Source organism: Trichosurus vulpecula, chromosome 3, assembly GCF_011100635.1.
Source record: "Trichosurus vulpecula isolate mTriVul1 chromosome 3, mTriVul1.pri, whole genome shotgun sequence".
NCBI classification, from domain to species: domain Eukaryota; kingdom Metazoa; phylum Chordata; class Mammalia; order Diprotodontia; family Phalangeridae; genus Trichosurus; species Trichosurus vulpecula.
This window is the reverse complement of record NC_050575.1, coordinates 358,767,744-358,790,056: the sequence shown is the minus strand read 5'-3', so window position 1 is coordinate 358,790,056 and position 22,313 is coordinate 358,767,744. Positions and strand designations below refer to the sequence as shown.

The 22,313-nt window shown below is 37.4% G+C and overlaps 1 protein-coding gene across 1 annotated transcript; it reads left to right on the top strand.

The window, feature by feature from the left end:
• Positions 1-163: 163 nt before the first annotated feature.
• DYNLRB2 (dynein light chain roadblock-type 2) lies at positions 164-22,068 on the top strand. Its single transcript, XM_036751844.1, has 4 exons — positions 164-516; positions 2,646-2,721; positions 14,568-14,735; positions 21,772-22,068. The coding sequence occupies exons 1-4, from the start codon at positions 514-516 to the stop codon at positions 21,813-21,815; spliced, it is 291 nt and encodes a 96-aa protein (XP_036607739.1). The 5' UTR covers positions 164-513; the 3' UTR covers positions 21,816-22,068.
• The last annotated feature ends 245 nt before the right edge of the window (positions 22,069-22,313 follow it).

Here is a 22,313-nt window from a genome sequence, read left to right as displayed (position 1 = left end):
CCGGGGCCACCACGGCCCACGCCCAGAGGCCCGGCCCGGTCCGCAGTAGTCGCCTCCAGAGAGGACACCTGGGGGCACATCTAGCACCGCTTACTGAAGCCCCATAAACACCCCACCCACCCCCGGTTTCCTGTCCCGTCGTCACTTCCGCCCGCCGTCTCCTAGCAACCGGAGACCGCTACATTTATAACCCCAACCGTCGCGGGCGCCCCGAACCGACCTGAGAGATCAGAGCGGGCCTGGGGCCTGCCGCCCGCCCGCCCGCCCGCCATGCCGCTTCCACAGCCCGGGCCGCACCCGCTCTCCTTCCTTCCCTGAGTGCCCCAAACCAAAGGATTTCCCTAAGGCCTGAGAGGGGACGGGAAAACCGCCCGGCTCGGGGCCTGGCCCCGCTCGGCCTACGCCGCCGGCGTCACTTCCTCCGCTCGTCTCCTAGCAACCACGGCCCGCGTGGGTCAACTTTGACGGTGGAAGCTTTGGAACTGGACTGATCTTCCAGCCCAGCCGCTAGCGATGGTAAATTCGCAGTTTGGCCGCGTTCTTACCCTTCCTTCCTTCCTTCCTTCCTTCCTTCCTTCCTTCCTTCCTTCCTTCCTTCCTTCCTTCCTTCCTTCCTTCCTTCCTTCTTTCCTTCCTTCCGTCCTTCCTTCTTTCCCTCCGGGAATGCTCTTCTAGGGCAGCTGGAGTTCCAGCGGCCCCAGGACCAGTGTCCCGACAACTTGGGGGGGGGGGGTAGGGAGAAAGGGGGAGGAGGAGGAGGCACACTCTAGGTGGGGAAGGGATAGTGCAGAGTAAGGACGCATCCTCCGGTTCCCCTCTCCCTCCCTTCCCCTCCCCCTCCTAGCAACTCCAGCAGCTCTCCCACAGAAGCATCCATCCTTCCCAGGACACCTAGAGCCATAGCATCCTTCAGTGTCAGAGCTGGAGGAGAACTTGGTCCAACCAAGACAATACTTAGTCCAGTCTTCTCACTTTACGGAGAAGAAAACTGAAGCGCAGAAAGGCAGGGAAAAAACTGGCCCAGGGTCCTACAGCTAATAAGTAGCAGAGCAAGGATTAGAACCCAGGTTAAAACTAAGGTGTCTCTCTCTCCCCTGTCCTTCCCCTCTCCTCCGCCTCCTCTTCCCTCCCCTCCCCCCTCCCCTCTCCCTTCCCACCTTTCCATCTCTCTCTGTCTCTCTCTCTCTGTCTCTGTCTCTGTCTCTCTCTCTCTCTCTCTCTCTCTGTCTCTCTCTGTCTCTCTCTCTCTCTCTCTCTCTCTCTCTCTCTCTCTCTCTCTCTCTCTATCTCTTTCTCTGTCTCTCTCTCAGATTCTCTTTGTTTCTGGCCTTCTCTTTTTCTCCCTTTGTGTTTTAACTGTCTGTCTCTGTCTCTCTCTGACTCTGTCTTTTTTTCTGTCTCTTCTCTTTATCTCTCTGTGTTTTGTCTCTGCCTCTCTGTCTCTGTCTTTCTGTCTCTGTCTTTCTGTCTCCCCTCCCCCTACCTTTCCCTCTACCTCTCCTTCTCCCCTCCTTCCCCTTCACACCTAGCATTGTATGATTTGCTAAATTGCATCCCCACTGAACAGATGAGAGAGAAAGCTAAGGCTGAATGAGTTTAAGCAGAAGAATGAATTGTTTTTTCTGCCGTATAAAAACTCACATTCTATAGGGTTTTGAAGTATAGAAACTGTTTTTCTCGTAGCAATTAGATTGTAAACTCCTTAAAGGCAAGGGTTATTTTCTTCTTTCGTTTTATCTCCAGTGCTTGGGACAGTGCCTGGAACCTAGTAAGCTTGTTGACTCAGTGACCAAGGTGGTAGGCAAGCCATGTTAGTATGATTCCCATTTGACAGGTGAGGAAATATAGTAAGAACGGTGAATGACAACAGCTTGTCAGTGTTAGAGCAGAGATCTGAAACTGGTATCCTGACTTCAGAATGATATGCAGCTCTCTGTTGCCCAGAGGGGCCTTTTAAAAGTCATTCTACACAGTATTCTGAGATAGAATTCCACTAAGGAGGAGGCCAACCAGTTTGGTTTTCAATGAAAGAGTTTCGTTTTAGCTAAAAGTTTTGTATGCCAGCCTTTCAGTGCTAGTTTAAACAACAAAAAAAAATTACCCTACATCCCCATGCAAATTAATACTTTTTTTAAAAAAAGACCCAGTATTCAGCTACAAAAAGTTAGATCCTTGGAAAAATGTGTTGATTTAGAAGATGAATTTTCTCTACTTGTTTAAGAGTGAAATCCATAACTGTCTATATGCTGTAGACTAATTAGGTACTTCAGAATGTTCCATGATGTTTGAGTATTTCTCATGTAATGGCATATGTAAAAGATCTATGTAAATCATGCCAGAGTACACAAATGTGAGGAATCATTATTATATTTTTCAGGTCTGAAATGTCACTTCATACTATGAACTACAACCTGTGTTTAGCAAGTTCATGCTATAGGACCAGTAAACTCTTCTCAATCACCAATTGCCCAATTATTTATCCAGATTGGGGAGTTAGATTTCTTAAGGGAGTATTTATTATTTAAATTTAAGCAAAGAAAGAGAATGTATACATTCTGAACACTTTTCTGTTCATTAAGATTTTAATGCATGGTAAGTCATTTTGGTTAATTAACTTTCTGTGGTGTATATTTCCTCTCTTACAGGCAGAGGTTGAAGAAACTCTGAAAAGGATTCAGAACCATAAAGGGGTTATTGGAACAATGGTTGTTAATGCTGAAGGTAAATATTATCAGCTTGCTTTCTTAACATAGGTAAAGTACAACAGAGTCATTGCAAGCCTTAAGACAAAAATATCATGTGTTTTGAAATTTAAAGTATATTTTATATATTTTAGATATTCGATTTGTATTTCCCTAAGACATATCCGAGCTAAATTAATTATTAACACTTTAGTAATGTCTTGTCCCCATCTTTTTGAAAAATCTCCATTATTTAATAAGAGAAGAAATATGTTATTTAATTTTAAGAGAGAAGCATTATATTTCTCATTTTAAAGCAAACATTTTTAATATCATATATGTAAGAGTGGGAGCTACCTAGACTTCTTATTTTGTAAGTCAGACAAACAAGGCTATAGGCTGGGCATAGACACTTCCTGAATCTCGCTATTGAAGCAATTGATCACCCTGCTGCAATTAATTCGGACATAAAAAGCCCAAACTAGAAGCAGCAAAGGTGGAATAGAACTAGGAAGTGAGCCCAGAGGCCTCTGGTCCTGGAGCAAAGGATCTGTCTTCTAAAAGCAATCCTGAAACAGCTGCTGGAATCTCCCTTCAAATACAGTGAACCCAGGAGTATATCTAATTCAGTCAGTGCCAATACATTTCCTGTATTAAGACCTACTTTATACTTTTGATTCATTAATTCAATAACATTCTGGGCTTCTATATCTACATTAGTTAGGATGATTGATTCACTTGTCCACCCCTAGTCCACACTAGTCTCATTGAGAAGTCTGGGTGACTTCTTTCCTTACATATGTATTTTAAAGATGTGGGAATCATTTTAATAGCACTTACTATAATGGGCATAGCATAAGAAGGATTTTTCAACTAAAATTTGGATTTCATTCTGTACATTGTTATATCTCTTACACCTATCATTTGAGGAGCTTGTGTGACATTTTATTTGACACCTCTTTATGAGTTATGGATGATCCCTTTCTGGTAATACCTGTTAATTTTACTGAAGATTTTTAATGGTCAAGAAGTGCCAAGACTCTCAGACTATCTAGTTAGAATAAGATGTAACGACTCCAGATAATTTATGAGATCATCATGGAACTAGCACATAGGAAACTAAGTGATTGAGCATAAGATTTTATATCTAGTCATTCTAGCAGAGAAAATCAAATATCAAGGCCCTACTGTATATATTGTATGATTGTCCTGGATGCCACAAATCATAAGAAGTACGGTACCCATTTTCTAAGAACTTAAAATTTAGTTGGAGTGAAAAGATAACTGAAAAAGTGAATAATAGTGCCAGCCAGTGAACCACAATTGGCCAAATCAATAAGCATGTGTGAAATTTAGATGAAAGTGAGATCACTACCAGCCAGAGTAGTTAGAGGAAGAGAATTTGAGGTGCGCCTTGAAGTTTAGGTAGATGGGATTTTATATAATCACCACTGACTTCCACAGCTCCTATTGTATCTTGTTTTGAAAGAACATCTAGGATAGATACTCTATATCCTTCTTAGAAAATATAATAATCATTGTCAGGAATCATTGGACATTCATAAAATTTGTGATACTTTGAAGCATTGCTTGAAATCTAGATCTATGTCTTTCCCAATTTAAAAAAAATGATTTTATTTTATGAGATTGTGAATGTTCAGTCTGCATGTCTAATATTTGTATTAAAAACAAGATCCAATTTAAACAATAGGCAAGATAGTGGTACAAGTTTTGTGACAAAAATATTAGAAGCAATAAAATATTCTAATGATTATAGTACTACTGATATTTACTGGTATGTACTGATATATTGCTGATAATACTAATGATTATAATACTACAGCTAAAGTGTATTATAGCATGATAAGTTAGTAGAGCTTTCCTAAGTCAAATACACTTAACACTGGAAATCGACCATTTAAAAAGCTTATCTTTCATTCTTTCAAGGGCACTTTTGAGTCATATAAAATCATGAACTTAGAGCTTCAGAAGACTTTAGAGCCATCTAGTCCAACACGCTTATTGTACAGATGAGGTAACTGATGTTCAAAGTGGTTTAGTGACTTGCCTTGGGTCATACAGCCAGGACGTTTCAGAAGTGAGATTTGAATCCAAACGTTCATACCTCCAAGTCTAGCACTCTATGTATTATTTCTGCTAGTATTTTTCCAGATTTTTAATGTTACCAATATATTACTCTTGATCTTAACAATTCTTTTAAAAGATATCCAACAAGAATTTTCCCAAGCTAAGATATCCCGATTTATTTTTATATCACATTCAATGTAATATTTGATTTCAAGTCGTTCAAAGTTATAATTCTATATTCATGACAACATACTGGATTTATCATTTTAGCCATTTGGGGAGCAGTGTAGATATTCCTTAGATTACAGTCGTCTGCCTCACCAATTTATGACATCTATAACCATCTGCATCCCAGGGTCCTACGGAGATGCCCCACTGTGGCATGGGAGTGAACCTAAATTCTCAAAAGCTATACTAGCAGAGCCCTCACAGGTTCTGCCTTTTAGAAGGGCTTAAAGGATGGTTCTGGAAACAGATTCTTTCTGCTTTCCATGGATCTGCATAACTAATTGTGGTGAAGCTCAGCACCAGGAGGCTGACAACTCGATGACAGTTTTTTGACCATGACAATCCAAGAAACCACAGACAATACAAAATGATTCTCAGTCCTGTGAGACTGCCTTCCACTGCTGCTGTCACTGCTTTAGAACGGTGGAAAATAGGGCAGAGGGCTAAGAAACACATCGTCTTCAAACTCACTGAAACATTGACTTCTTGTACTCTAAATGTAAGCTCCTTGTTTAGTGCCTTACAAGTGGATATACTTGCTGCTGGAGGGTCTGAATCCGATCAATCTCGACATTCTCACTAGAGAAAAACCAGAAGGCAAACACAAGTCACCGCTAAATAGAAAGTTGGCTTATAGGTTCTCTTCAGGAAGGTAAGGAAAGGAGCTGATAGAATTGGTTTTGGACACCAGGTATCCAAAAGCAACATGACATATTTGGTCATTTATATTGCCCTGATCATGATAAGTATTTATTTGCAAAAGGACTTCTGTGAAAATTGTTACAGTTCATATGCCTACATCCACTGCAGAGGATGAAGTTTGCAGAATTATATGAAGAACTCAACCATTTCCTCCAAGTTTCCTTCAGTAACTGGTGATTTCAATGCATAGATAGTAGGACAAAACATACATATATTGGAAAGTATGGTTCAGGAATGAGAAATGAAAGAAGTCAAAGACTTGTAGACTACACAGAAGCATCACACCCATAATTCATGAATTCTTTCTAAGGAAAGAATTGGAGGTGAGGGACTTGCTGAGCATTAAATAACAACCCCAAAATGAACTTGATTACATCCTAATGGACAGAATGGCTTATTACTGATATGGGAGTCATTCCTGCATTAGCTCTGTGTTCATTCACAGCACCAACTTGTAAGAGCAGAGATAAGTACGAATTCCAAACTAGACAAGAAAATGGAAATGAGAAAGCTACGACAAAATTAAAACAATGCCAACTCTATCTGATTCTAAAAATGGGAAATGGATATTGACATTGATAATAGCAATTCCATGCAAGTGTTTAACTGATATTAATGAACTGCCATAGGGAAGAGACTAGAAGTACTTAAAAATTGCCGTAGTCAGTAAACACCATCTACATGCCAAGAAGAGAGCTGGCAGCCTAGGAAAACAGTTCTTTAAGGATGCAAGCTCATTTGAATATCTTAGGGACAAGAACGATGGAAGTTTATAAGTAGCATCTCCTCATAAAACAGGGACAAACAGTGAAAGGGAAAATAAGTTTGAAGAAAATTTGGTGAGAGTCCCAATTGAGCATTTAAGAAGGAAGCTGGATGCAGGATGACAAAGAGGACACAGACACAAAAGCCTTAAAGATTTCCATAGCCAGCTCTTCAAAGTTAAGAGAGCAGAGCTACCACCTTTGCACTCTGACATCACAGTCTCAAATGTGCCTCCTGAAGAAGGGGAAATGTTATTTGACAAAGATGGAGCAAAAAGCTGGATTACACCAAGTATGTGCGTACACAGGAGCTCTTTGCTGGTGGTTCGAAAATTTTGAGGGCCTTAAGGGATTAATTTTCAAGGCATCAGAAAAAAAGACTAAGATATTGAAAATGTAGAAAAAATGCTATTTTAAGAAGGCAACCAAGAGAATATGGCTCACTACCAACTCATGTCAACTTTCTACATAAAATGTTTAAAAATACATATACATTGAGGGCTTCTTAAGGTATAAAAAGGTAACAGACTGATTTTTACAAGTATCATTTCCTAGCAAACTACATTTTACCATCATATAATTGACTGAAAGATGTATAAAATAGAAGATCCCACTATACTACTACCTTGTTGACTTTTTTAAAAAAGCTTTTGATCCAATAAAGCAAAAAATTACTTTAAAGGCTCTCCTCCAACAAAGTGTCCTACCATTTATAAATCAAAATTATGGAGTATTCCATAAAAGAGATATATCCAAACTTTGTCACTGCCCATGAGGGGGCAGATATTCAGAAGCATTGAAAGGAGTCAGTTACTTTTCCTGTTCTCCAGGTAGGCTTGACACATAGTATATGCTTAATAGATGCTTGTTGACTGACTGATTGACTTGCCCAGCTTCCTAAGTCCACCTTGACCTCAATGCTGAAGGAGCTGGTGAGGAGAAAGCCCTAAATAAGCTGTAAGATGCCCTAGAGGAGCCACTGGGAATGGCATCTGAGAAGAACCATCACAAACTGCAAGAGATCAAGCCAACCAGCAGAATGATCCTGAGCAGAGAACAGTGAGGAAAGTCTTGAGTGTGACTCATGGACTGGACAATATTTGCACTACTGAATCAAGTGCTACCTAGATAGAAATGGTGATATCCTTCCTTCCTGCCTTTTCTCCTCTCCAGGAGTGACCTAAATGTCTTGTGGGTTATTCACTCCATCTCCATGCTTCCGTATGTCCCTGCTGTCACTGTATGGGAAAGAAGGTATCTAGAAGTTTGTCTTTTTTATATGCTCACTTTTATGTTTAAGCCTTTAAAATATTATAAAACATGCTGGCCAACTAAACTCTAAGCAATTTGTTTTATTTCATTTAATGTAGTGTGATAAGATTAGAGAGAATAGTAATTCCTCTTTTAGAGAATCTAAATGGAGGGCCTGGTATTAGACCAGATAATCATCATAGAAACATTCAGGACCAATAGAGCAAATATCTCTACATCTGCTTTCTGTCCCTGCCAATAATTTTTTTTTTATGGAAAGGAGTTTCTTCTCTGGAGTGTCTTAATATTAGCGAGCTGGTTTTGAAAATGCTGTCCTCTTAAAAATTCATTACTCTGGCTTACATTATTATAAGAACCCCTAATCAATTCTTTTTTCTCTTTGGCATCAACAAAAAATTATTACCTTTTTTTTATTCTTGATGAAACTGCAATATCACAAAACACATGTACAACCATAACACGGAGCCCATGAACTAGCAACAATATTTATCAACTAGGGTGAATTTTGTTACTCATTGCTACAATAAATCTGTGATCTCATTAATGTGAGTACACCTTACCGTGGTCTAAATTACAACCCATCCTGTGTGATTCTTGTCCATCTGTTATCACTCATTGCTGCTAAACAATCAGCCTACCTCATTTTCCTATTATACTTGGCTTGGATAATAGCTTTTTGCTGCACCTTTCATATATCATTCGTTATTAGCAATTTACTAAGCCTAATTTTAATCTACGTTATTTAAGTCTCTGGTTCACTGCTTGGAACATAGTAGGTACTTAATAAATGTTTACTTAATTGAGTTGATTCTTTAGAGATTGTGGTATTCCATGATAACATACCATAGAGACATAACCTCATCTGGAAAAGTGGGTGTCAAAAATGTAGGGTTTTGTGCAAGAGAGTAGTAGGGTATTATTGAAAGAACAACGTACAAGAAAGTGAATAAAATGTCCATAACATTTGACTCAGACATTCCTCTACTATGCAAAAATCCACAAGGAGGTCAAAGACAACAAGAAAGGTCCCATTTACCTTAAAATATTTTTAGCAGTACTTTGGGGGATAGTTAGCAACCAGAAACAAAGTAGATGCCCATCATTTGGGCATGATAGGGAAAGGCTAAACAAATTGTGGTATACAAATGTAATGTAATAATAATATGATAATTATAGAGAAGCATGGAAAGATTTATATGAATTAATGCAAAGTGAAGTAAATAGAACACAATGCCTGCAACAATGTAACTAGAAAGAACAACAAATAAAACTGTATGTTACAAAATTACAATGACCAAGCATGACCCCCAAAAAGAGATATGAGAAGATATCTGCCCCTGCTCCTTTAGAAAAGCATGGGATATGGGGTGTTGGATATTGCATGTAATATTGGAATATTTATGATATACTTTGTGGGACTTTTTCTCCCTTTGTACTTTATTATTAGGGATAGTTTTCTGGGAGGAGGTGAGGAAAATAACAGTGGAAAACATAGGTGATATAAGAGCAAACTATATTGTTAAATTTATTTTTGTGTTTTAAAGAGCATTGTACAGTTTTATTTCAGTTCAGTTTCTCTTCCTTCTGTTCAATCCAGGATCCAGCTCATTGTGCAACTACACTACCTGTCAAATATCAAATATATTAATTGATTAGTAAACATTAAATTGATTAGTAAACACTAATGAGTAAACACTACTATGTGCCAGGCATTCTGATAAGCAGTAGATATATGTAATTACACACATACACACACACACACAACACACATTGGACTCACTCCAATAACAAACCATAAAACAATTTTATTTCTTTTTTAGAAAGTTTAACTAAAATAATGAATGACAGCTGTAACAACAATATTATTAGCAGGAGGGTTGCTAGCACAGGTTCTTTGATCTGCCTTTCTAAGGAAAGCAACTTTAAAGGGTTCACAATCTCACTTTAATTAAACATACATATATCATTCACTTAGTTCAAGGAGAAATTCAGCACCCCGAACTTCAGAGAAAACACAAACAGAAATTACAAGCAGAAATTATATAAACAGAACAAATAACACAATCAGCAGACAGGGCTTCTATCTGTGCATATCAATACATACATAGTTACCAGAGAGAGAAGCAACAACATCTGGGTTTTCAAAGCCGGGGGGCTCTTTAATGTCTACCTAGCATCTTGTCTGGCCAAACCATGTGAACACTCTTTCAATGAGTGAGCCGCACAGCAAAATGCTAACCTCAGAGTTTATATACACTTCTTCAGGGTCAGAGGGCATCACAACCATGTGACTCAAACTCATATGACTTAAACTGTCTTGTGACTTAAGCAGGTAGGACTCAATCAAAGGCACTTGGTTGCCTTAGTGCTGAGAAATACTGCAAAAGAAAAAAAACAGCAAAAAGTTCCACTTTGCTTGCCATTACACAGCTCACCAAAACCATATAAAGATTCATGTCTCCTAAAATCAGTTGTAATAGGCATAAAGCCAAGTATCTGAAACATCCCAAAGGTATAATTGTTATTCACAAAATCCACCTATTTTACTTAACATTGATCTAGAATGAACTGGCAAGGAAGTTCTAAGTATTTGAACCATAATCCTATAAATTTAGATTATAGATAATTTATTTCTATATTTTTCTTCGACATTTTTGACATTTCAGAATTCATAATAGTTGTTGTAAAGGTACAAAATAAAATTATTGATTAAATAAATTGGGGGAAAAGATAGAAGATAAATGTCCTAAAACTTACTCCTTCAAGAAACATTTAGTTAACCATTTAGTGTCAACAATGACCATGCCAAGTACTGAGGATGCCTTTCATGTTCAGAATGTTGGCTAAATTTCAGCATGGAAAGATTCCTATGAACTGATGCAAAAGTGAAGTAAATAGAACAGGAAAATGAAATATGCAATGCCTACAGCAATGTAACTGGAAAGAACAGCAATAAAGCTATGTTAGAAAATTACAATGTGAAAATATTGAAGTTCATTCTGTCTACTGTCAGATTATTTGCTAAAACAAACAAAAAACCATTATGGAAATTGTAGTACATAATGCAAAAGAATATACCATTTTACAGTTAAAAAGAAAGTACCATTGAAAGATGTAGAAATGTTAATTTTTTAGTCATAGTCTGTACTTTCAATACTTGTGTTATTTTGTATTCCCCCACCTGGGTCATATCTTCTGTATCAGGATTTTCAGTTCTTCCTAAAAGTCTTGTTAAGTCCAAATTCATCTTTATATATCCTTCTGTTATATGCAAAGGACAGAGGAACACATGAAAGGAAAGTGCCAGAAACGTCCCTACATGTCCCTTAGTTCTGTACACCAAGTATATAAAGTAATTTTAGGAACAGTTTTCAGTTGCACTTGATCAGGCTTGAATTTTCCTATTAAATTAATAGACTATTTTGAACGCATAGAATGAAAATAAAATAGCTTAAATAGTATTTTGGTGGAATTTGATTTCACCTGTGTGGGTATTCATTCCTTCCATTCAGATTGTTTCTAATCCTAGATCATCCTTGCCCATGGCTTTCCTTAAATCCTCCATAGATTACTAATCCAAATAAAGGCTTTTCTCTCACTATTCTAGTATATCAGAGAAGCCATGGTACTAGTGAGTTTATCTGTTTCCTCTCATTCTCATTACATAACCAACCCACTTCCTATGAGCAGTCACCATTGATAATATGCTCTACTTAAACTCATCATGTACCTTTCCATTACTCTCTTTTGTTGTTTGCTGCAACCACATAGTATCACTGGAATAATATTGATGTTGAGATCTTTTCTTGTTGTTGTCTCACTGAAAATTTTGTTATTATTGAAAACACTGAGCATTTCCTCCAGATGAAGTGTAACCTACTCCATTCCCTCTCAGAAGGATACAGGTTGACTAACTGGATTGAGTGTAGTGAGTGGCTTTCATTTACTTTGTTTTTGTTTTCCTAGCATGGGTGATTAGACTTAGCCATTTTATATTGCTGTGAATTTTACTGAAAAGACTTTGAAGTACTCAAGGTCTTTGTGCTATCAGTACTAGTTCATTTACAAATAAGAATATTTGAAGAATTTTGCCACTAAGAGATAAGATAACTAAATAATTTAAATCTAGTATTCAAGATATTTCAAATCAAATAAAAGTTTATAAAATGCTTACTATATGTAAGGTACTCTACTGGATGCTGGGAATGCCAATTAAAAATAGTACCAGTCCTCAAGGATCTTACATTCTACTATGAGATATAGCATGTACCAAGATAAGTGTATGCAAAGTCATTTGAAGGGAGAGAGCATTTACACCTGGATGTTTCAAGAAAAGCTGCATGGAGAAGGTAACACATGGACCAAGTCTTGATAGAAAATGCAGATTCTGAAAGGCAGGAGATAAGAAGGGAGCACATTCGAGGTACAGCTTGTGCAAATGCATGGAAGGTGAGAGAAGGAATGTCACATTTGGAGAGCAGGTGACAGTCCAGTTTGACTGGAACATAACATGTGGGAAGGGGAAGCTAGATCCAAATTGTCCTTAAATGCCAGGCTGAGCAACTTAAATTTCATCGTAGAAGCCAAAATAGAACATTGGAGGCTTTGAGTAGAGCGAAGACGTTTACCTTAGGAAGATTATTTTGATAATTTTATGGAGGTTGAATTGGAGAAGAAATAGCCTAGAAGAAGGGAGATGGTTTAGAAGGACATTATGATAGGGCATTTAGAAACTGATGAGAGCCCGAACTAGGGTGGTTGTCATATGAGTAAGAAAAAGAAGAGGATGAATTAAAAGGGTTTTGTGGAGATGGAATCAACATGGTTTGGCAATTGACTGAATATGGAGAGTTAGGAGAAAGAAACAAGGATGACTGATGTAGCAGACTTGAGTGACTTGGAGAATAAAAGTAACCATGACAGAAGTAAGGAAAATTGATGGGGAACTCATTGAGTTTGAAAGGCAGATGGCTAGAACTGTGGCAAAAGCATTGGACCTGTAGTCCAAAATACCTTAGTTCAAGTCCGGCCTCAGGCATTTATTAGCTCTGTAACCCTGGGAAAGTCACTTAACTGTCTGCCTCAGTTCCTTCTTCTGTAAAATGGGATAATAGTAGCCCTTACCTTCAGGGTTGTTGTGAGGATAAAGTGACATAATATTTGTGAAGTGTTTCACAAACCTTAAGGTACTGTATAAATGTTAAATAGTAATTGAGTTGCTGATAGAACATACAGATGAAAATGTCTAGTACACATTTGGTAATACAGGACTAGAGTTATGTAAGTGAGGGATTCAGGAGATAAGTATGTATCATACATAAATATATATATATATATATATGTATATATATATGCATGTATACACATATGCAAATATATACATATATATATACACACATGCACATAACTTACTGAGAGTTTACATAAAGATGATCATTGAACCCATAGAAGTATATAAGATTCCTAAAGGAGACTATTCAGTGATAAAATAAGAAAGGATCTGGGGACCTAGGACAGAGCCTTGAGGGTCAATCAGAGGGAGCATATGATGATCAAAAAAAGAGACTAAAGGGAACAATTAGAAAGGAGAATCAGGACAGAGAATCAAGAAAGCCAAGTGAGGAGGAGAGTAGGAGAAGAAGGGGATGGTTGACCATGTCACAAAGTATGCAAAAGTCAAGGAATATGAAGATTAAGATGTCATAATGCTTAAGAGATTATTGGCAGTCTTGGAGAGAATGGTTTATGGGGGATAGAAGCCAGATTTCAAGGACTGGAGAAGTGAATGGGTGGTGAGGCAGTTGTAATAGTGGATTACTCTCAAGGTTTCTGGCAATGAAATAAAGGGAAGATTTGGGATGACAGATTGAGGGAAGGGTATGGTCAAGTACAAGGGTTTTTTGTTTTTGTTTTATTTTTCAATGATGGGGAAAACCCAAGCATGTTTGTAGGCATAGAAGAAGCCAGTAAAAGTGGAAAGATTGAAGATGAGAGAGAACAAGAGAAAATCAAATTGGATGAATGACAAGGTGAGCCTTCAGAAGGGAAAGGAAGGGATCAAGGGCAAAAATATCAAAAGTGAGTTGTTTATGCTTACTAAAACAAATTTAAGGCTTGTAAAATATTATGCAATATTGGATGGCATTTAGGAAATTTTTAAGCACTTCCAGAGATTCTAAACTGCTTACTGCTTTAGAGGCCCATCTTGTAAACAGAAATGTTCTCTCTGTGACATTATGTGGCTGTAAATCATTGAACACCATGATATCAGAAGAATCACAATCACAGCTGACTCAAAAATAATGAAAATAAAAATATTAACTCATAAGTAAGGTGTGTAAAGCACATTCCTCACAACACCTCAGTAAGGTAAATAGGAAGAAGCAGCAGACTTAGAAACAGTAAAAATCTGGGTTTGAATCCTTACTCTGATACTGTGAGACAATGTACAAGTCCTGGTATCGTACATCTAGTCAGAAATCTAGACCTAGAAAAAACGATAAGCTAATCACATAGTAAAAGTGAGGCAAAACATATAGGCAGCCTATCAGTTGTCAGTTCACACAATATTAAGAGATTTAGAGGAAAGTACCTAGGAAGTTGGGTGGATACTTTGTGGCGGATGTATGGGAAGACATGAACAAAAATAGCATGTGATGATGGACTGGCAGGTATGGGCTGTGATCTGTTACATCACTGAAGGAAATGCTAACATTGATGAAATCATAGAGCTATCAAAATATATACATTTAAAGTAAAATAATAAAGTCTTATTTTTCATTGTTTTAAAAGTCTGAGAGCTTGAATAACAAGTAATTACCTTATTTTATAGGTATCCCCATCAGAACAACCTTAGATAACTCTACAACAGTTCAGTATGCAGGTCTTCTTCATCAGCTGACTATGAAAGCCAAGAGTACAGTGCGAGATATAGATCCTCAGAATGACCTAACTTTTCTTAGAATCAGATCAAAGAAACATGAAGTCATGGTAGCCCCAGGTAATATAACATTCAGAATTTATTTTAAAAAATTATTTATTTTTAACATATATTTTTACATTTTGAATTCCAAATTCTCTCCCTCCCACCAGGCACTCCCCCACTCATTGAGAAGGAAAGCAGTTTGATATCAATTATGCATATGAAATCATGCTGTTAGTCATGTTGCCAAAAAAAAAAAGAAGAAACAAAGAAAAGTAAAGTAAAAAATATGCTTCAATCTATACTCAGAGTTCATCAGTTCTCTTTCTCTGGAGACAGATTTTTTTTCTTGAATACTTTGGAATTATCTTAGATAACTGTGTTGATTACAGTAGGTAAGCTTTTCACAGTTGATCATTGTTACAATATTCCTGTTACTTTGTACAATGCTTTCCTGGTTCTACTCACTTCAAAGTTCATATAAGTCATCTGAGTTTTTTCTGAAATTATCCTGCTCATCATTTCTTATAGCATAGTAAAATTCCATCACAATCAAATATCACCGCCTGTTTAGCCATGTCCCAGTGGATGGGCACCCCCTCAATTTCCAGTTCTTTGCCACCAGAAAAAGAGATGCTATAAATATCTGTGTACCTATAAATACTTTGCTCTTTTCTTTGTTCTCTTTGGCACACAGACCTAGTAGTGGTATTGCTGAGTCAAAGGGTATGCAAAATTTGATAGCCCTTTGGGTATAGTCCAAATTGTTTTTCAGAATGGTTGGACCAGTTTCCAATTCCACCCACAGTACATTAGTGTCTGAATTTTGCCACATCGCTTCCAGCATTTGTCATTTTCCTTTTCTGTTATGTTAGTCAATCTGATAGGTATGGGGTGGTACCTCAGAGTTGTTTGACTTTGCATTTCTCTAATAAATAGTGATTTAGAGGATTTTTTCAAATAACTGCCTGTTCATATCTCTTGACCATTAATCAGTTGGGTAATGGCTCATACTTTTTTTTTATAAATTTGACTCAGTTCCCAGTATATTTGAGAAATCAGAGAAACTGCCTATAAATTTCCCCAGTGTCCTGCTTTCCTTCTAATTTTGGCTGCATTTGTTTTGTTTGTACAAAAATGTTTTAATTTTATATAATCATAATTATCCATTTTGCTTCCTATGATCCTTGCTGTCTCTTGTTGGTCATAAAGTTTTCCCTTATCCACATGACAGAATGTTTTCCATGCTTCCCCAATTTACTTATGATATCACCCTTTATCTTTAAATTATGTACCAGTTTTTACCTTATCTTGGTATATGTTTGAGATATTGGTCTGTGCCTAGTTTCTGCCAAATTGCTTTCCAGGTTTCCCAGAAATTTTTGTCAGATGGTAAGCTCTTGCCCCCAAAACTTGGTTTATCAAACATTGGGTTACTAGGTTCATTTACAACTCTCTATTTCTTAGCCAGTACCAGATTGCTTTATCGAATTTTTTCCCTTGACCCTGTCCATTTTCGAAAGAGTTTGCTTTTGATTACCTCCTCCCCGTCTTCCCTCTCTTCTATCTTCCCCCCTTTTTTATCTTCTTCCTCCTTCTTTCCTGTGGGGTAAGATACCCAATTGAGTGTGTATGATATTCCCTCCTCAGGTCAGATCCAATGAGAGCAAGATTCACTCATTCCTCCTCACCTGCCCCCTCTTCCCTTCCAATGAAATGCTTTTTCTTGCCACTTTCACGCGAGATAATTTACCCCATTCTATCTCTCCCTTTCCCCTCTCTCAATATATTCCTCTCTTATCCCTTAAATTAATTTTATTTCTTTTAGATATCATTCCTTCATACCCAACTCACCCTGTGCCCTCTGTCTATATATATATATATATATATATACACACACACATACACCTACATATATACATACATACACACACATATACACACACACATATATATACACACACAAACACACACACACACACACACACACACACACACACACACACATATATGCATATTCCCTTCAGCTGCCCTAATACTGAGGTCTCATGAATCATACACATCATCTTTCCATGTAGGAATATAAACAAAACAGTTCAACTTTAGTAAGTCCCTTGCGATTTCTTTTTCTTGTTCTTTTTCTTGATTACCTTTTCATGCTTCTCTTGATTCTTGTGTTTGAAAGTCAAATTTTCTATTCAGCTCTGGGCTTTTCACTGAGAACGCTTTTCCTCTATTTTATTGAAAGTCCATATTTTGCCTTGGAGCATGATACTCAGTTTTGCTGGGTAGGTGATTCTTGGTTTTAATCCTAGCTCCACTGACCTCTAGAATATCATATTCTAAGCCCTTCAGTCCCTTAATGTGGAAGCTGCTAGATCCTGTGTTATCCTGATTGTTTTTCCATGATACTCAAATTGTTTCTTTCTGGCTGCTTGCAGTATTTTCTCCTTGATCTGGGAGCTCTGGAATTTGGCGACAATGTTCCTAGGAGTTTTCTTTTTGGGATCTATTTGAGGAGGTGATCTGTGGATTCTTTCAATTTCTATTTTACCCTCTGGCTCTAGAATATCAGGGCAGTTCTCCTTGATAATTTCTTGAAAGATGATATCTAGGCTCTTTTTTTTATCATGGCTTTCAAGTAGTCCAATAATTTTTAAATTATCTCTCTTGGATCTATTTTCCAGGTCAGTTGTTTTTCCAGTGAGATGTTTGACATTGTCTTCCATTTTTTCATTCCTTTGGTTCTGTTTTATAATATCTTGATTTCTCGTAAATTCACTAGCTTCCACTTGCTCCAATCTAATTTTTAAGGTAGTGTTTTCTTCAGTGGTCTTTTGGACCTCCTTTTCCATTTGGCTAATTCTGCCTTTCAAGGCATTCTTCTCCTCCTTGGCTTTTTGGAGCTCTTTTGCCATTTGAGTTAGTCTATTTTTAAGGTGTTATTTTCTTCAGTATTTTTTTGGGTCTCCTTTAGCAAGTCTTTGACTTGTTTTTCATGGTTTTCTTGTATCACTCTCATTTCTCTTCCCAATTTTTCCTCTACTTCTCTTACTTGCTTTTCCAACTCCTTTTTGAGGTCTTCCATGGCCTGAGACCAGTTCATATTTTTCTTGGAGGCTTTTGATGTAGGCTCTTTGACTTTGCTGACTTCTTCTGGCTGTATGTTTTGGTCTTCTTTGTCACCAAAGAAATATTCCAAAGTCTGAGACTGAATCTGAGTCCATTTTCGCTGCCTGTTCATATTCCCGGACAACTACTTGACCCTTGAGTTTTTTGTCCGGGTATGACTGCTTGTAGAGTACAGAGTACTTTGTCCCAAGCTTAAGGGGCTGTGCTGTTGTTTTAGAGCAAGCTGTGCTACACCAGCAAGCTGTGCTACACCAGCGCTTCTCCTCCCCCAAAAGCCGCCAACCTGGACCTCGACTCAGATCTAAGCTGGCTCTGCACTCCTGCTCTGATCCACCACTTAATTCCTCCCACCAGGTGGGCCTGGGGCTGGAAGCAACTGCAGCTGTAGCTCTGTAAGTAGCCTCATAGCTGCACCACCTCTGCCTCCCCCTGGGGCAGTGGCCGACCATGAATTCCTTTCACTCTGTCCCTGCAGTTTTTCCCACTAACCTTCTCTGTTGTCGTTGGTGTTTGCGGGTTGAGAAGTCTGGTAATTGCCATAGCTCACTGATTCAGGGTATTATGGCCTGTTCTGTGCAGCTTCTGTTCTGGTTGATCCGGGTGTGGCCCACACTGGACTCTGCTCCCCTGCTCCCAGCACGGTGCTATAGACCTTACCCAGCGACCATCCAGGCTGTCTTGGGCTGGAACCCTGCTTCCCTCTGCTATTTTGTGGGTTCTGCAGTTCTAGAATTTGTTCAGAGCCATCTTTATAGGTGTTTGGAGGGTCCTGGGGGAGAGCTTTAGGCAAGTCCCTGCTTTCCAGCCACCATCTTGGCTCCACCCCCTATCTTCTTTTATATATTCAACTTCCATCACCTTCCCACTAGCCACTTTTATCCTTTTCAGTCCAAAAATCTTTTCACTTGGCATAGAAAACAGGAACAGACTAAGCCACTGTACCTTATCTACCATATTTCCCCATGTATAAGATGCACCTTAATTTTGCGGCCTGAATTTTGAAAAAAAAATGTATTACATAAAGTTATTGATCTCAAATTTTATTCATCATAAAATTCATACAATAATACGATGAAATTCAAGGACCTTCTGCTCATAGTTTTCAGGCATCTTTTGAGCAAGTCTGGTGTGTGTACACATGCTTAGTCCATTGGGTTTCATGAACTTGTGTCCTCCTTTGAAATCAGTAACTTCTTTTTCATCAGCAATTCTTCTAGCCTCATGCTGAAGCATCTTTTTTGGATGCAGGAATCCAATTGTCCTTTGCTCTTCAATCCATATCTTCAGTTCCCTCTCTAAATCAGGCCATGTTGCTGACTTGCCCCTCATGGCCTTCTTCTTCCATGGCATTTTCAGTAGGGTGTCTTCTTCCCGTAGCCAGTCTCAGATTGTTTTCTCAATTGGAGATGGACCAAACTCACATTCAGCAGCATGATTTCCATTTACTTTTCCTAACTGGATCACTTTTAACTTGAATTCAGCAGTGTACGAAAATCTTTTTTGAGCCATTTCTGGGCAGAACGTGGCAAAACGTTACCGGTAACAAATGTGAAACAATGAGCTCAAAGATAACAAACCTGAAAAAGCGAGACATGCAAGTAAAAAAATCTACAAAAATGAGCGTAAAAGCAAGCGCAAAAAAGTGAGAAATGCAAGTAAAAAAAATTACAACCACTGTATAAGTCACACCCAGTTTTTAGACCCCAAATTTTTCGAAAAAGGGTGTGTCTTATACATGGGGAAATACAGTACATCATCAATTGTTAACTATCATTCCATTCACGCTGAGCAGCAATCCTATTTCTTTTTTTGATGGTTTTGTTTTGTTTTGTTTTTTACCAATTGACTTCAAATACTTTCCCTGGTCTTTAGCTTTCCTCATCAACCTCAGCTCATTCTGAGGTTGTGCCATGCTTTTGTATTCATTGTCTAGCATTTGCCTTTGTTTCCATCTTTAGTACGTGACTTTTAAAAATCTAAGTTCATTAGTGAACTTAGATGGGATCCATTGAATCCTTGAATCCATACTGATGTCTTTAGACATCTTTTGTTCCTCATCAGAATTCTTTTTCTTGTGGCTTCACAATTTTATTCCTGAGGCCCTTCTATCCATTCTGAACTGAATTCTTTGTAGAATTTTAGTCCAGGATATCCTATCTAGTCATTCCATGAACGCCTTAGAATCTGCTCTCCCCAAATCTAGTGTCTATCAGACTCTATCCATATTTCTCTGTCATAAATCCTGAAATGCACTAGTTACCTATGCCCAAAATTTTCATCATTCATACTCCAGCAACTACTTCCTCTTTACTGGTGAAAATCACATCCTTTAAAATAGCAATTCCCTTTATCAGGTTCCCTGGATAAAATATACATTAATGCAAGTGAAGAAACTGTTCTGGTTTTGTCAAAGTTAGAGTTCTAACAGAAGTCTGAATAATTATGATGTTTTCTAAACTCCTCATCTATCATTTCTTTCCATCCAGGTGTGGTCTATGTCATATTCTAAAGGCAATACCAATTCGATTCATCACCAACATGTTTTCTTCCTTTAGTTCTTGGATTTCTTCACAGAAGTAGGTCTTCTATATGTACAGTGCTGTTCCATCCACTCTCTTTTTTAGCTCTCTGTTCATTTGAATAAGTTATTTGTTCCAGAACTATATTCCAGTCATGAGCCTTAACCCAATAACTCATTTATATCATTGAGATCAAATCTGCCTTTTTGTATTATAACCTCTAGTTCAGCTTACTTGATTTTATATATTTTATATTTATTTTATATATTCCTATAGAGAGACATTTAAGGCCATTTTGATGGCTCCTTTTTTGGATTTTGTCTACTACAAATTTCTGGGACTTTATTGCTATTCTTCTTTCTATGTAGCACCTACATGGTATCTATGGTATCGAGCTTGGCGGATATACTTAGGCAATTTTCTCCTTCCATCTTCCTTTTCAGTTTAAAGCCTTTTGATTGCATGCATAACACCTTCTAAGACCAAGGTCTCTCTTGACTCCCATTTCCTCATTCTTTCTACTACATCATGCTGCCTCTGGAATCACTTAACTCCATATGGGCTTTGTTTTTCTATCTTTGATAGAAGGGCTTTGGACTAGCTCTTTGAGCTCTAACATTTCATTTCAGCTCAAAGAGTTTAGGAAGTCTTCAATGAACCTTAGCTTTGATCAGTAGAATTAATTTTCCTTAGTTGCATTATATTGTAAGAAATGGCATTAACAAATTTCAAGTATATGGATCTCCCTCATTTTCAGTGAACTAATACATAAAACTTCAAAGACATAATGAAATTTATTAAATCAGAACAAAGGGGAATATAAGAGGTCACAAAGAAAAAAAAGTTCTCAAAGCATTCCCACCAGAGCAAAACCCTATGAATATAAAATGCCCATCTAGGTCCATAGTTGGCCACCATTCCATTCCTGGAAAGCACCTTAGAGATCTTCTATTATAATCCCCTCATTTACAGGAAAAGAAACTTTTGGCTGGTAAGATGGTAATTTGCAGAGCAGTAACTGGAGCCTAGGTGTCGTGATTCCCTTCTTAATTAAAAGTTTTCAGTTCAGTCAGTTGGAGAATTTTTGGTCTTGGGGAAACGTTTCAAGTTACATAATGGGTGTTATTTTGTTTCAATGTATCTTATTTTTCAGAAGCGTGTATTTGTAAAACCAAGGATATGTGTAAAGCAAGGTTATTGCTATACAGTGCTTAAAATTCAGATGACAGTTAAATATGTATTGAACTAAATTACAATAATCCTGATGTTTCTAAATACATTTTGTAAACTATCAGAGGATTAGCTGAGCTTTTCCATATTTTATTCAGTTGTTCGATCATTCTTTAAACATAGGTAGGTTCTTCAAGTTGCAGTGAGCCAGATAAAAGTAAAATCAGCATAAATAGTCATTGGCAATTAATACTGTTTTCAAGATTAACTAAAATTTGCCTTTTTTTTTACAGATAAGGAATATCTTCTGATTGTCATTCAGAATCCAACTGAATAAACCTGCAATAACAAATTTGACAATAATGAACCTAAACTGCTTTTAACAAATTCCTTCTTTTTGCTAAAATTGTATTCCTTCCTTAAGGATATTTTAATATACTTAGCTGCTTTTATATTGAATCTATTTCTATTATTCCATTTATTTTCTTTTGATTATATTTTAAAAGTGTTTATTACCAATATAATGCATTTATCAAATTTCTGGTGTGTCCTTTCATAGATGTAGTGTAATAAAATTAATATGTAGAATATCGTCTCTAAATTCTTTTCTTTGCTAATATTTAAAGTTTAACAATTTCTAGGAAGTAGTCATCCTTACAGTATACTTACTTGAGCTTTTTAATAGTTACCAAGTAAAGTAGATGCATAGTTAAAATATCTCATTTCAGAAGCCTTCCCTGATTAGTGGTTATCTAAAGAATAAAATCCAAACTACTGTTTGGTACCCATGGATTTCCATAGTAGATTTCATCCTACATAATGTATTTGTTGCTTT

What these genes read in the sequence shown, in the direction of transcription:
- DYNLRB2 (XM_036751844.1), top strand. An exon ending in AATGGTTGTTAATGCTGAAG is followed by an intron (nt 2,722 to 14,567) that starts GTAAATATTATC and finishes CTTATTTTATAG; the next exon opens with GTATCCCCATCAGAACAACC. An exon ending in TGAAGTCATGGTAGCCCCAG is followed by an intron (nt 14,736 to 21,771) that starts GTAATATAACAT and finishes TTTTTTTTACAG; the next exon opens with ATAAGGAATATCTTCTGATT.